Source organism: Cydia pomonella, chromosome 25, assembly GCF_033807575.1.
Source record: "Cydia pomonella isolate Wapato2018A chromosome 25, ilCydPomo1, whole genome shotgun sequence".
Lineage (NCBI taxonomy): Eukaryota > Metazoa > Arthropoda > Insecta > Lepidoptera > Tortricidae > Cydia > Cydia pomonella.
In genome coordinates this window covers 2,281,840-2,298,371 of record NC_084727.1, presented here as the reverse complement: position 1 = coordinate 2,298,371, position 16,532 = coordinate 2,281,840, and the positions used below count along the sequence as shown (strand labels likewise).

Below are 16,532 nucleotides of genomic sequence, written 5' to 3'. Positions count from 1 at the left end.
CATACATAAGGTCGATATTTAAACGATAGATACAATAACAGCTTCGACACCAAACTATAACTAAGTATGTAATAATAGTACATAGTTGGACCCGGGTATGTCCTTAAACTACGTCCACAAGAGAGGTATGGGCATTGTGAATGTCATCTCGCTCTGTGTGGCAGGGCACAGCACAGCGGAAGTCATTCCAGATCTAGAGCAGAGCCCAACTGGGGAAGTACCTCCACCTTACAGAAAATCGCAGCCAAATAACACTAGACCCTACTCATAGTGTTGTGTTCCTGCCGGTGACTAAGGTTGCCAGAGCTCAACGAGGGTGGGAGGGGGTCCTAACCGTTAAGCCGACCCTAGTCGGCAACGCACATGTAACTCCTCTGGAGTTGCAGGCGTACATAGGCTACGGATACTGCTTACCATCAGGCAGGCCGTATGCATGTTTGCCACCGACATAGTATAAAAAAAAAGTCGCATGAGATATATCGGGTTAGACAACGTGTAAACGCTCTTACAGGCATCTCTCGCGATATCACTCAAGATAGGGCGAAGAAAGATAAAAACAGTCCGCTGCGCGCGCGCCTCGCACTATTTGTTTGAAAGTCGAAGTGTAGACATTTGGTGACATTTCAAAATGGCGTCCATACGTTTTTTAGTTATCGCGGTTGTTCTAGGGGTCGTCTTAGCTGATCTACCTGTAAGTACATTTTCACCAGATCAACTGGTAAAGGCCCTCTTGATTGTCCAAAAACTAATGAAAAGGCGTGGTGAAAATTTTTGTGTTTCACTCGGATGCAAAGTTTGTTTAACCCTCGTGCTTTGAAACCCTCGAAACGCTCAAAATTCCACTTCTCGAACCACTCGCTTCGCTACGATTTTGCCCTCTTGTAAAACAAATAACTATTATAAAGATACCGTAAAAACCATTATGCTCAACACTTAAAAGTTGCATTTTATCCACAAGAGAGGCAATTTTCTAGTTGTTTGTTCATGATGGCTGGTGGGGTTGACTGAGTGACGATTTAAAATGAAAAATAATTAATAGCGTTCATTTGGATTTGATTTGTAGTTAACGTTTTATAGTTAGAATTTTCCTCGCATTGGTCTGGTGAAAAATTCACTCAAAATTCCACTTTTCGAACCACTCGCTACGCTCGGGTATCAACATTAGTATAAGGAGTTAAACAACAATGTTGCCCTCTTGTAAAAGAAATAACAACCTATTGTTTCATAAGTAGGTACGGTTGTTGTTTAATTTTACTCCAGACGCTAATATTGATACCCGAGCACGCGAGAGATCTCAAAATCTTGAGCGTCGAAGGTTTCAAGGCACGAGGGTTAGACTAACTAACACAAGAGGGTTGCCTAATCAGCCCTCGTAACCAATAAGGAGAAGCGATATACCGGATAGGTTATTCTAAGTTGTAAAACTTTTACTATGGCAGGAAGTCTTAAATCTGTGTGGTGTTGTCAGACGACAAGTTAGTAAGCATAGGTTTTTTTCATTTCTCTCTTTCTGAAAGAGGGCCATTGTTAGTGTTGTTCTAAAAAGTCGTCGACGGCACACATATTTTCAAAATATCACATCTTATAATTAATATGCATTATTGCGTAGTAGCGTAATTTACCTTTTGCGTCATTTGCGTCTCCTAAAGTCACACCAAGACAATAGAGTGTCATAAAATCTTAGGTGTTAACGTTTAAAATAAAACTTACACTGCGTGTGCTATGAAAATCGTTGCAGACTTGTCTTGGTCTAACTCAAGACATAAATAAACAATAAATAAATAAATATTATAGGACATTCTTAGCTCAGATTGACTAAGTCCCACGGTAAGCTCAAGAAGGCTTGTGTTGTGGGTACTCAGACAACGATATATGTTATAATAAAAATACTTTAAATATATATAAAAAAATGGCCTTACCAGGATTCGAACCCAGGACCATCGGCTTCATAGGCAGGGTCACTACCCACTAGGCCAGACCGGTCGTCAAACATAAATCATAATACAATGATTTCATTGCTTACAATACGCAATTTCGCTATAATTAGGTATGTGTTTTCTTATGTTTTTGTGTCATTCTCGTTCAGCAGATCAAATGGGGTTTCCACTATGGAAGGTGGAGGTAAGGAAAGAAATCTCCATATACCAAAAAGTGTCATCAAAAAACCTTAAATAGGTGGCGCTACAATACCTAGAGTACTTGAACAAAAAATCAAATCATAGACAGCGCACTTCACTCCGTCAATAACGCCTAGGTTCTTAGCTACTCTAGCGCTACTCTGGAGGTATTTGAAACTATTATTTATAGCTGACAGCTGGACACTTTTGCAACAGTTCTACCATAAGAGATTGCACTCCTATAGTTTCCACTTTTCTGTCTTTGCTAATATTCTGGTTTTGTTACCAGTTGCCCTGCTTATGTTCTTGCGACTTCCCGACCTTTGGCTTTGTTATCGGACTCCGTGATCCATTGCAATATTGACTTCTTGTTAATTGATCATGGATGAACAACATAATAACTGCGTCATAGTCATATTTAATTGGGTACTTGACACATGTTGAATATCATAACAAAATTTGGCTAAATCCATTATAAAAAAGACATATTGAGATTATAAAAAAAATGCAAGGCGACAGTCTCAAAAAAAATCTATGAAAACGAAAAAGGTACCATTCGATTTCTAACATTTTATAAAATAAATTGTATGACAACTATATACATAATCGCAATTTTTCAGGGTCAAAATATAAATTGTCTTGATCTTCCATACATTTACGACAAATGTAATGTGACGTCACATTACAATATCATTTTGTTAGAGGCGTTCCAATCGTCAAGTGCGAGCGTCAGACTTTAACTCTCATTTCTGACCTTTGTGTTGCTTAAATGCCATGAGTCCCATATAGACATTTGATCCTCAGGAAAATCAAGATCAAATATATTTTTTTACCTATAGGCTCCTTTGTACTTCATGTAACAAAACGGCCAAGCCACATATTTTGACTAAGGTCTATGTTAACGTCACCAATCATGGGACATTTAAGAGAAAATTTAGAGTATTTTTGATATTTCACCGACATCTGTAAAAGATGGAGGGGGGGGGGGGGCACATAACCCAATAGACAGAAATGAGCCAGCTGCCAATATATATATATATTTTTTTTTGTTTAAATGGGGACAGTTCGAGTATACTACAAACAGGAAAGAGAGTTTGAAAGGATTTAGAGTTTGATATTAAAATCTTTTATTAAATAAGTGTTTTACAAGTGACAGTCCGACAGATAGGTTTTGCAGAGGTTTTGGCATGTGATTGACATTAGCCTACAATTGGCTACTTCACAGATTTTTGTAAATAATGTCAATCGATCTTGATTTTCCTGAGGATCAAAAGTCTATATAGGACTCATGGCATTTAAGCAACATAAAGGTCAGAAATGAAAGTTAAAGTCTGACGCTCGCACACGACGATTGAAACGCCTCTAACAAAATGATATTGTAATGTGACGTCACATTACATTAGTCTATCCTAAATGTATGGAATATCAAGGAAATTGTCATTTTGACCCTGAAATATTGCGTTTATGTATGTAGTTGTCATACAATTTATTTTTCAATGAAATGTAAGGAATCGAATGGTACCATTTTGTTTTTGAAAGTAATTTTTTTTTTAGATTGAATTTTTGTATTGTTTTATAATCTCAATATAATTATTTAAATTCCACTTTTTTTATAATGGATGGCTCATTTTATATCCATTTAGGTAAATTTTGTTATAATATTCAATATGTGTCAAGTACCCAATTTAGAGGAAAAACTCGAACGGTTGAATAAAAGATTTGTATTGTTTTAATTGTAGAAAACTCAAAAGCTAACTAAACTATTGTAAACTAATACCGTATTTTAGTGAGCGTTATTTTACTATTAAGTCTCGTTTGATAACACTGGCCAACAGTGGTTTTGTTGCCTTTGATATAAGATTGATTTCCGATGTATTTATACAATTTATGAAACTATCAATGATTTTGGAAGAGATGCTCTACTTTTTTTAAGTTTTTACTTTCATTTTACATTAAAAAATGAAAATACTTTATATAAAGTACGCTAAAATCATAAAAAAACTAGAGCAAATTCAATACTATTATGAATATATTCGTAAACCCAGGGCAACAAAAAAAAAAAAACTTTTTTGTAGATCTGTGTAATAGGGTTGTTTCCAATTTTTTGAAGCGCTTGTATTACGTTCTATATTAACTAAAAGTTGCCCTAAAATTTAATTTTTATACTAAAAACGGCTTTAAATATGTTAAATTAACAAAATATATTATGACAGATGCTTTCGCGCCCAAAACGCTCTTTGAAAATTGTGTGACGTCACAGTTTACGGTTTGACACATACACACGTAGAAGATACGAACTGTCAACTGACATTTGTCATTTATTGTTTATCGCCTAACTGTCAACAGTGTCAATCCGAGAGTTGTGACGTCTTCAGAATCTTCAATGACGTTTCGAATTTGGTCACGTGACGTGTGCCAAAAGATATTTTAAATTCAATATTTACAAAAATATGGTCATTACAGGTCGCCTAAAGGTAGTTTAACATGTTCTTATAATCCAAGATAATTTATTGGGATACAATTCTGCCCTAAGATTTGTAGATGGAAACAACCCTATTAACAACCCTAAATACTACTTATTTGTTGGGACTTTGCCGAGGGGCGTAGGCTTAGAAGGCAGGTTTTAGAGATTTTTTATTTTTTAGTTAGGTTTTGTTTTAGTTGTCTTATTTTATAAGTATCCAATAATATATTTTTGTATATAATTCTACTTATATACTTATATTTTAGTCTGAAGAGGAACTAAAGAAGATGGGAGATGCAGCTACGGATGCGTGCAGGAACGAGAGTAAACAGTGCTTTAGAGTCTGCCAGTTCAAGAGTTTTGGAATTGTAAGTTAAACTATATATATATATATATATATATATATATATATATATATATATATATATATATATATTTCATTTATCTTGCTCTGAAAGTGGGTCGTTGTTGTTCAAAATGTGTGCAGAAAATGATACGTATCTGCTGTAGCCTGTAGGGCACTGTACTTTCAAAGAACGTTTTTTTCTTTTTTTACGATAAGAAATTAAAATAATGGTTTTAAATAGATTTGTCGAATTATTTACATTCTGATAATTAATTCTCAATTCCATAAATAACGATATGTTTACCTAAATTGTTAATTAAAAATATCTTAAATATCCTCAAGAAATACTAAGTACTTAAGTTTATAACAGCAGCCAAATAACACTAGACCCTACTCATAGTGTTGTGTTTCTGCCGGTGAGTAAGGTTTCCTGAGCTTAACGAGGGTGCGGAGTGTTAGGGTCGGCAACGCGCATGTAACAACTATGGAGTTGCAGGCGACCGGTCTGGTCGCACCTTAAATACGATAGTGTGTAAGTATTTTGGACGTGTAATTACTTTTATCAATAAATATATGAATATGAAATACTGAAATGAAATGAGTGCCTTTCATCCCTTGGTTAATAATCTACTAATAATATCCTTCAGAGTGTAAGTCGGGTGACAATGCAATCGAGCCGATCTGATGATGGAGACAGGAGGTGGCCATAGGAACTCTGTGATGAAAACACGCAACCTAATTGTGTTTGGGGTTTTAGAATTGTTTCTATGAGTATAGTTGTATGTTGAAACAGTACAGTCAGCGATAAAAGCTTGTATCAAAACTTTTTGACAAAAACTAATTATTTTGTTGTTGAATTTTCTGTTGGAATGAAAACGAAATGAAACCACTATATTTAATACGTATTCTTGGAAAATTGTTAAATATGCATAATTTTATTTATGGGTCTGGCTGACTCTAACCACATTCACTCATTTTAAGCAACAAAAATAAAATCTTAGCAAACGTTGCGCTTTCTTGGCGAACAGTTTTCATAATTAATCCGACTCAGAATGTTCGCATGTTAAGCCGAATATTCAGTCGCCGAATATCCGGCGCTTCGGCCGAGAGAGAGGCTGAATGCCTATTCGGTACCTATACGGCCACAACATCTCTATTCAAGGTCCAGAAACCGGTAAAATTTCCAAACTGTTATCATGTACTTGGCGCAAAACCTTTTAATTTTGGTATCTCTCGAAAAACTGTAATTTTAAACCGGTTTTTATTAAAACAGTTCTTGTCAAATTAACCGGTTCAGAGCAATAAAAACCGGTTTCTTCCTATTTCGATGTCTACGTTTACGTGGCACACAACCAGGCCGGCTGGCCGTCTCGTCGCTCCTCGAATAAACCGTTTTTGTACGGTGTACATACCGCACATTGCCATCTCAGCGAACTGACTTACAATTTCGTAAAGCAATAAAATACGAGTCAGTTCACGTTCATCATTAGCACTCATCACGCGGGTCCTCGTTAGCACCATCTGTATCAATAAAGTGTTTACTTTAGGCATATTGTGAGTTATCATTAACACTATCATACATAATATAATTGGTGTATGAGGTACTAGCAGCCCATACAGTTTTTTAGGTTAGAATAAAGTTCTTAATACATTTACGTTCTTATAAAAGTTCGGAGGATAACCGAAATAAACCGGTATTTTGTAAACCGGTTTCGAGCCTTTCTATTATTCTGTGTCCAGTAGTGTCCAGTATATTCATGGCTTAAATTCGACAGTTGGATAAAGATGGCCGCTACGTGGAAAGTGAAGCACTGAAGGCGTTGACACTCTTGGTCTATGACGGCAAGCTGAACCAAGAACAAGTTAAGAAAATCGCTAAAATCTGCAACTCCGGTAAGTATAAGATAAGATAATAAGATAAAATCATTTATTTTCATTATTGCTATAGATAAGCCATGACAAACAATTTTATGTCTTTCGTTTATTTTATTTATTCAATCAAATTACACAGTATAACAGTGGGACACTAAGGCACTGTGGAATGCATACAATATTATTATTATACTAAAACGTTAACGTAAATTTGTATAATTATACAATAACAAACTTAAATACCACTAAGTAGTTTAAATCGTGGTATTAATAAAACTTTTTTTTTAATACCACGTCGGTGGCAAACAAGCATATGGCCCGCCTGATGGTAAGCAGTCACCGTAGCCTATGGACGCCTGCAACTCCAGAGGTGTTACATGCGCGAACTAACCGTGAATCATTCAAAAGTGTTAAATTCTACTACCATCCTACGCCGATGTCAATGTTAATTTCATGTGAAACAAATACATCATTTGCATTGATGTCAAACGTATAAAAAATTCTGTGGTGATCATTTAAATAATTGCATGTAAAAATAAGTAACGCAGGGTTAGAACTGATTGACTAGTAAGTTATTATTTCGCGGATTAGCAAAGTAATATTATTATTTAAATAAAATGACTTATTTACCACAACTTGTCATTAGGTATAAACGATAAAATATAAGAGCTTCTCCGATATACTAGACCTTTGGTTATCGGAGGTCAAAGTATTTGTTTACAAGATTTACATAAATATTGTCAAGCACCTTAATCAGATTTGAAGTCGTTACCTATCCGTCCAAAGTGATACGAAATCAAAAGATCAAAATTTATGCATTTTAATTTTAACGATGTAGGCCAAACTACACTTTTTGTCTCACACACCTAGGGCCTGTATCGTATCACAATGTCAAAGTAAAGTATTGGATAGCTAATTAACAAATAAATTAACTGCCAGATAAAACTACCTGCAAACCGCACTTTATCTACCAGTTAAACTTATTTGAAGATTGTGAAACGCCAACGATGACTTTATTCGTCAGATAAGTGGCAAGTAGCTTATTCAGGACTTTACTTGGACATTGTGAAACAGACCCTTACTGTCCCTAGATATTTATTTCCATTCCGTAAATGTATAAAAAATATGGGATATATTTTGATAAGCTTTAATTTAACTTGCCCTGTATGTGTGGGTCAATCTTAAATTTGACCCACTTCCCAATTACAGATTGAGCTGAACATTTGCATACACATGTAAGCAATGCCGGATTTAGAGGTCTGGAGGCCTCGGGCAATAAAGGAGTGGAGGCCCCCTGGCCCCAATTTTTTTCCAAATAAAATGGTGAATTTACCGAATTCTCTATTGTGGGGGGCCCCTCTTTTGTGGAGGCCCGGGGCAGTAGCCCCGGTTGCCCTCCCCTAAATCCGGCCCTGCATGTAAGTCGGGTGATAATGTAATATTGTGGTACCATCGAGCTGATCTGATGATGGAGACAGGCGGTGGCCATAGGAGTGATGAAACAACGCAACCACATTGTGTTTGGGATTTTTAACTTTGACATAAGTGATAGCTGGCATAATCTGTTGCAGGGATTGAGCCATTTGAGCCACATTTGGCTAAACACGACAAAACAAAAAGACAAAAATGGGTCGTGGTTCACTGGGGGCTGATTTTTGAATTACGAGCACTCGATTTCGTCACACGAAAATCCGTGAAAAACGGCGAAATGATGTTTTTGAAATACGAGCTATAGAAATTGGGAATCTAGTGGTATTGACTATGTACTCGTTTTCAATTCTAGAAGTAGAATTTAAATGCTTGGTAGTGGAGATACATTGAAGGCAGTCACACGAAATCGAGCGCTCGAAATTTAAAAATAGCCCCCAGTACCCCTAGTGTAAATAAATTCGATTTCGAAACGTGACGTACGCGTTTGCGTTTAGTCTCATTTTGTATTGGATTTAGAAAGAGCGCGCCAAGCGGGACGTTTTGGAAACTCAAAATCCTATACAAAATGAGACTTAACGCAAACGCGTTCGTCACGTTATGATGTCGATCAAATTTACACTAGGGGTTCTGATCAGAGAAACAACAACAGTTTATAAGTTTCTAACTGTATGTGTTCTTGTCTGCAGTGAACGAGGACATAAAGACGGGGTGCGAGCGCGGCGACCAGGTGTTCCAGTGCGTTGATGATGAAAAATTCAAGGTTCGAATTTATGTTTGTGCAAGTTGCGGAGTTTTTGAAAAGTTGAAAAAGTAGATACAGACACGGACGTTAATTGTAGAGCCATTTAGGTTAGAAATTAATAAAAATTATAGGACATTATTACACAAATTGACTAAGTCCCACAGTAAGCTCAATAAGGCTTGTGTTGTGGGTACTCAGACAACGATATATATAATGTATAGGTAATTACTTAAATACATAGAAAACATCCATGACTCAGGAAGAAATATCCGTGCTCATCACAGATAGATTCCCTTATCAGGATTTGAACCCGGGACCATCGGCTTCATAGGCAGGGTCACTACCCATTAGGCCAGAGCCAAACAGGTCGTCAAAAGGGTTTGAAAAATTGGAAATTTCATACCGTTAGTTTGACAACCAAATTAGCTTGGACCTTAAACCTCAACAATTAACGTCCGCGACTGTACTTACCTACTCGAAATTTCATGAAAAAAACATAGGAAAATTAGGAAAGCAAGGAAACTTTCTTTTTGAAAACGGACAATTGGTATACCCATTCAACAGTATGAGAAGTAACCGGTTTTTAGGGTTCCATAGCCAAATGGCAAAAAACGGAACGCTTATAGATTCGTCATGTCCGTCTGTCTGTCCGATTATTTTTATTGTGGAATTTGGCGGTTTTTGAAACTTTCCAACGTCACATTTATTTATTATTTTATTTAAACTTATTGCACTATGTAACAAATAAAGTACAAATGGCGAACTTAACGCCTAAAGGCATTCTCTACCAGTTAACCATTAGGCTAAACAGAAACAGTAGTACGTGCAGGTATTAAACAAAAAAAACAGAATAAGTAACTTAGACCAAGCAAAATAGCGATAAATAATATATACTAACGGTAATAAACTTACATAAATATACTATAATTAAATATACATACATACATACATACATACATATAATCACGCCTATTTCCCGAAGGGGTAGGCAGAGACCACGGATTTCCACTTGCTACGATCCTGACATACCTCTTTCGGTTCCTTCACTTTCATGACATTCCTCATACACGCTCGTCGGTTTAGAGTGCTCTTGACCTGGCCTTTCTTTAGGATTTCCCCGATTTGATCAGAGAAAGTCTGCCGAGGTCTACCCCTTCCAGCTCCCTCTTCTACTTCTCCCTTACATATAAATATATTAATTTATGTACCCAGTGCAAAAAATACTATGACTACGAAGGACAATTAACCAGAGAGCTTGTCGAAAAAGTGTTTGCGTAACATGCGCTTAAACGAGAGCTTGTGTACCTACTTGTGTCACATCAGTATATAACAGGGATCGGAAACCGGTATTTTTTGTATGGGAACGAAAACGGTATTTTTTCGTTCTTTGCTAATTATTTCATTCCTAATCGGGCAATCTAATAATACGAAGTCGTTATCTAAAAACACAACTGAGTCCTACATTTTGAGTATAAAATAAACCGAAATATATGGTTATTTCGTTGTTTTTGCAAAAAACCGGTTCCGATCCCTGGTATATAAGTCTGAAATAAATTTATAGGACAATGCGTATTGGATATATACAGAGGATTACTATAACTGGCTCTTGAGGCATTGTACCAAGGATGCTGGTGACATTTCTTCGTATCGCAATACTGATACGTTGTGCGAAGCCGCCAGCTCTTCAGTCACCAGTTAACCAGACGCTTCCCGATTTCGATTTGTATTTAAACTGGGTACTTGTAATAACAATGTTATTATGCATGTCAGGGGTACATCAGTATTTAAGAATAGAATAGAATAATTTTTAATCGTAAACACCTCGTAAACACAAACAAAACACATTAAATTACATGATATGGCGTTGAAACTCTAGGTCCATGGGGTCCCAGCGCGCACAAGTTTTTTGGAGAAATCGCGAAACGTCTGGTTGACGTAACTGGTGACCGAAGAGCTGGCGGCTTCCTCGCACAACGTATCAGTATTGCGATACAACGAGGAAATGCCGCCAGCATCCTTGGTACAATGCCTCAAGGGCCTATTTTAGATATAAGCTAGTTATAGTAATCATCTGTATATATCCATTATGTATATTGTTATTGTCAATAAAAATATTATAAAAAAAAAAAACAAAAACAAAGAAAGTATAAAGTGCCACGAAATGGCATCATCTCAGCATGTTGCTGGTGGCTTCCAGCGCTGATCTTCCGATGAGACCATCGAGTGAGAAAAATCACGAAAGGTAACAGACAAGAAGGAAAAAGAGATAAAATAATATAGAGTGAACAAATTGAAAAAATAGATAAAATATAACGACTAAATTAAGTAAAGATTATTTATATATCAAGCATCGTAAACATAACACTGTATCGGTCCGGTCCAACCATACCTTGGCTGGACATTACAGCTGCATACGCAACAAGCGCCAACGGTAGCTACACGAACTAAATGGCAATGACAGACCAGACCAATATCGAGTGTCCATTATATCTATTTCAAGATTTTTAAGGTACTTCTTATTATGTATGTCAGGGATTGGCAATTGGGACCGTGCGAAGTGCATGGTGGGGGTAAGTAAAGCGATCCCAGCGCATAAGGTGGTAAAAATTTGAACTAACTGCGGATAGCGTCTTTAACATTTCGTACAATTATATGGCTCGAAATGAAACTTCGATTTACGATTACTCCTGAAATATTCATTTAAATTGAATGGTGTAAGGGACCAAAGTAATAATGTATGAAATGCTTAATATAACTAACGTATTTATTTTGATAATTGTTAATAATGTATCCATGTAAATAGCTTTGCAAATGCCACATATTACGTGATCTTTTTCTAGAAGTTATGAAGGGATATAGTAAGTTATCCTTAAAAGATAGACATGTAACATCGCGGACTTTTTTGTAGACCTATGAATGAGAAACAACCCCACCATACATTGTGTTGTTATAGCTCAAACGGATTAGGCAGCGTTTTCGATTAAAGCTCCTAGCCAGCGTGATTATTTCCGACAACATCGTTATATTTCAAACAATTTACACAAAACCTTAACAAGTTATATACGTTAAGCCTTCCTCAAGAATCACTCTATTGATAGATGAAAGTCGTATGAAAATCCGTTCAGTAGTTTTTAGTTTTAGAGTAGTTTTATAAGATGTAGTGAATTGACGTTTTCCCCTAGACTTGCGGACACTAGGTTGCATGACAGTCGTGCACGCTCCCAATACTGTCGTGGACGATAACGGTCAAACTTGGACAATATCGTGAAAAACCCCCCGCGGGGCCAAGCTGACAATCGTTGTGAGTACAGCAATTTTCTGTTTCAGATCACTGGTAAACGTCTTTGAATCCGGGCGAATGGAGTGAACAAGAATTAATGGAAGATCTTTTGTCATTTTATATTAATTATTAATTTGTATATCAGTACAGTAATATAATAAATAATAATAACTGTTAAGATCTATTACTACTATTGACCTTTGGAGTTTTTCCGGCTGTATCCTAATAGTATTTTATACAATCGTGCTATAATGGAGAGCTTTTCCGTCGAGTACCGTGTTAAGGCAACGAAACTTGCCGAGTTGCCTAAGTAAGGTACGAAATTGAATGATTATATCACTATTTGTATACAATATTTTTTCCCATAGTAATCTAAAATAATGCTTTTTGTACTATAAAACCTAAATAATTAATGAAAATTGGTAAGTATATCTCAACAAAAACGTACACATGAACGCGCGACTCCTGCGGCAGGAGCCGCGCGTTCATGTGTACGTTATTTCCTTAACAGCAAAACTGCTAAGGAGCTTTTAGGGCTCAGAAGGCACAAAACCTGCGCAGTGACTAGAATATTGACTGGACACTGTAAGTTGAACAAACACATGTTTCAAATTGGAAAGAAACAAGATGCGACATGCAGGTTCTGCCAGGAGTCCGAGGAGACTGCAATGCACATTCTCCGTTCCTGTGGACCACTAATGTCTAAAAGAAGTACCAGAAGCTCAACCTACCCTACAGTACCTACTTAGGGCGGCACGTATTACAACTTGCATGTCTTATCTTGTTTCTTTCCAATTTGAAACATGTGTTTGTTCAACTTACAGTCGGTGGCGGATTTGCCCTAAGGCCAAGTAGGCCCGGGCCTAGGGCGGTAAGTCATTAGGGGCGGCAGCAAGGCGGCAGTCTATATGATGGGTGCTGAGAAAGGGGCGGCTAGTAGTTACTACCAGGCCTGGGGCCTAGGGCGGCCAACACTGCAAATCCGCCACTGCTTACAGTGTCCAGTCAATATTCTAGTCACTGCGCAGGTTTTGTGTCTTCTGAGCCTAAGACCCTAAAAGCTCCTTAGCAGTTTTGCTGTTGAACCCTTTGATTAGAGCTTTCGAGTGTTCTTGTCCTGGTTTCCATTGTATTTTTTCAAACAAAAAAGTGTTTTTTAATAAAAAACCACGTCAATATCGCTTACTTCTTGTACAGTCAGCCAAGAAAGTGGTTTACCACTTTCGGCTCTATTACTTGACAAATAGAGTCGAAAAGTGGTAAACCACTTTCTTGGCTGACTGTACCTGTACTATGTTTAGGGGTAAGCGATATTGATGTGGCTTTTTATTAAAAACACTTTTGAATTTATTAACTAACACAAACGGGACTTAATCGCGTATTAAGTTTTAAATTTACCTCCGACGTTTCGAGGACGACGTTGACCCCGTGGTCTCGGAGAAGACTGGCTAAAATTGACATCAACATCTTTAAGCCGCGCGAGTTTTTCGAACTACCCGCACTTGGTCCTGTTTATTGACTTGAACATTTTGCGCACTAGGGATATGTTACTCTGTCGACACAACACTAACGATATTCGTTCTCGCTTACATAAACTAATGACTGGATTCCATGTGGATGAGATCCCCAAACCCTCGTCTCGATTGAAATTGCAATGATTTTGTTTTTTTTTTTTTTTTTATAATATAAGACACACCAACCGTACATAAACAAAGCTAGCAAAGTAACAAGTATAGTGGCCACGTATAATATCTATGCACCAATAACAGTACCCCTAGTGTAAATTTAATGGACATCATAACGTGACGAACGCGTTTGCGTTAAGTCTAATTTTGTATAGGATTTTGAGTTTCCAAAAACGTCTCTTTCTAAATCCAATACAAAATGAGACTAAACGCAAACGCGTACGTCACGTTTCGAAATCGAATTTATTTACACTAGGGGTACAGGTGTGCAACAACACTCAAACAGTTCGAGGCTATACTTTTTTTTCGGTCCTGATGAAGCGAAATATGTTTAAAACCTGTCCAAAATAAATTAATATAGTGTCTATAACATATTTCAATACAAATAATGAGGTATCTATTACAAATATTATTTAAATTCCACTGAATACCAAATAAACTAATTTGACTTTGATTTCGGCAAGCTGCTCGTAGCTGTGTTCTAAAGTTGAATGTAAGAACATTGCTTGGTTTCAGCATAATTACACGCATTTCTTGGTTGGTAGGATCGTATAGATGTGCTATACACGTGCCCGTGAGGGACAGAACATACGCAATGCGACAAAATTAAAAACACGTTTTAACATTCCTGGCAACATACCAAACACAACCTACGTAATTTGGTCGGATTCATTATTACCCACCATTAAAACGGTGTGCAACAAAAAACGTCTACGTTACTTAGGACTTTTTAGATGTAGACAGAACGGACAAGTGAGACTTATGAGACTATGACAAAGATAAACAATAATAGCACTTTCTCTGCTACTCCTACTGAAAGTTCCGTAAGAGCATCTCGTTCGGTCATCCCCCCATTTTATCTCTATATTATTGTACCTCTATGTTAAGATAAGTACCTAGGTAATAAAGGTTATGACTCGGCGCATAAAGATAAAATGGTATCCGCGGTTCGCGCGTCCGCACAATTTGGTAGAAACTCGAAGTGAAAACATTCGGTGACGTTTAAAAATGGCGTCCCAACGTTTCGTGGTTATCGCAGCTGTGCTGGCGAGCGGGTTGGCTGATTTACCTGTAAGTACATTTTTGAACCGGCCGGATAAAAAAGTTGGTGGTGTGGTGAAAATTTTTGTTTCATTCGGGGGGCAACATTTGTTTAACCGTCGTGCCTTGAACCCTCGCTACGATCAAAATTCAATTTTTCGATTCTGTCGCTTGCTCGGGTATCAAGCGGTTAAACAACAAATTTGCCTACCTGTAAAACAAATAACTATTACAAATAAAACAAATTACGCCATGCCAGTATCAATGACATTCTGCGCCGGGCGTTTACCAGTGCCGGGGCACCAGCCGTCCTAGAGCCCACAGGCTTAGACAGGGACGATGGCAAGCGGCCGGACGGCATGACTCTGGTTCCTTGGAAGCTGGGACGGCCTTTAGTTTGGGACGCCACATGTGTGGATACCCTTGCGCCGTCCCACCTCCCAGGGACCTCGACCAAGGCCGGAACGGCCGCCGAAGCAGCCAAGCGCCTCAAACGGCGCAAATATGCATCCATTGATTCCGGTTGTATGTTTGAGCCGTTTGGGGTGGAGACCCTCGGACCCTGGGGACCCGGAGCCCATTGTATTTTCAGAGAGCTGGCGAAGCGTCTCATTGATGCTACGGGTGACCAGAGGGCTGGTTCTTTCCTTGCCCAGCGAATTGGCATCGCCATACAGCGCGGTAATGCCACCAGCCTTCTGGGCACCCTACCATCGGGCGACGAGCTAGCCCCCATTTTTTATTTGTAAATATATGTATTTAGATATGTTTCTTTACTTAATTATATTCTTTTTTGTATTTTTTAGCTTAAATAATAACTATTCCTAGGCCAATGCTAACTACAAATGGAATCCAAATGAATGCTACTGAATATTCAAAACCATCATTTAAAATTCTATTAGCCTAAAAAAGTATATTCTACTTTACCACTCCTACGGATAAAATTAAAATGCAACTTTCCCATCTGTTTTTTCATCACACTTGCTCGTAAGCGATCCAGTCCGTAAATCCTAAATTATGACCTAGGGCTGTAATGTATTTGTACAGTACATATGTTGCTACTTTACCGCACTAGTGCGAAAATTAGCATATTACGTTACTGTGTCGAACATTTAAACGGCCATATGTACTGTAAAACGTTGTACGATACATGTGCGAATAGGTAATTCGCAACTCGTGTCGATTTAAAACACTCCCTTCGGTCGTGTTTTAATTTATCGCCACTCGTTTCGAATTTCCTATTTTTCGCACTTGTATCGTAATGTACTATTATTGTGTACCGTAGAGTTAAAAATACACGAAAATGAAATACAGTTAAAAGAAGATATTGTACCTTCTCATACAAACGGAGTTTCATTCTCATTTTAAAATTACGTGTTGGATTGTAATGGAACTTTGCACATACATGAGGTATTATGTTTTCACCACACCAACTGGTAAAGGCCCTCTTGATTGTTCAAAAACTAATGAGAAAGTTGCATTTTATCCACATGTGGGCAAAGTAATCAGATACAAATTTTGAGTTGTTTCCTTATGTTAGCTAGTAGAATTGAC

The 16,532-nt window shown here is 37.5% G+C and overlaps 1 protein-coding gene across 1 annotated transcript; it reads left to right on the top strand.

Moving 5' to 3' along the window:
* The first annotated feature begins 499 nt into the window (after positions 1 to 499).
* Positions 500 to 12,430, top strand: LOC133531501 (uncharacterized). Its single transcript, XM_061869759.1, has 5 exons — positions 500 to 691; positions 4,848 to 4,949; positions 6,703 to 6,820; positions 8,917 to 8,990; positions 12,300 to 12,430. The coding sequence occupies exons 1-5, from the start codon at positions 629 to 631 to the stop codon at positions 12,318 to 12,320; spliced, it is 378 nt and encodes a 125-aa protein (XP_061725743.1). The 5' UTR covers positions 500 to 628; the 3' UTR covers positions 12,321 to 12,430.
* The last annotated feature ends 4,102 nt before the right edge of the window (positions 12,431 to 16,532 follow it).

Coding starts and splice junctions, on each gene's coding strand:
- LOC133531501 (XM_061869759.1), top strand. CDS start 629: ATGGCGTCCATACGTTTTTTAGTTATCGCGGTTGTTCTAGGGGTCGTC. Junction 692..4,847: donor TCGTCTTAGCTGATCTACCT/GTAAGTACATTT, acceptor CTTATATTTTAG/TCTGAAGAGGAACTAAAGAA. Junction 6,821..8,916: donor CGCTAAAATCTGCAACTCCG/GTAAGTATAAGA, acceptor TCTTGTCTGCAG/TGAACGAGGACATAAAGACG.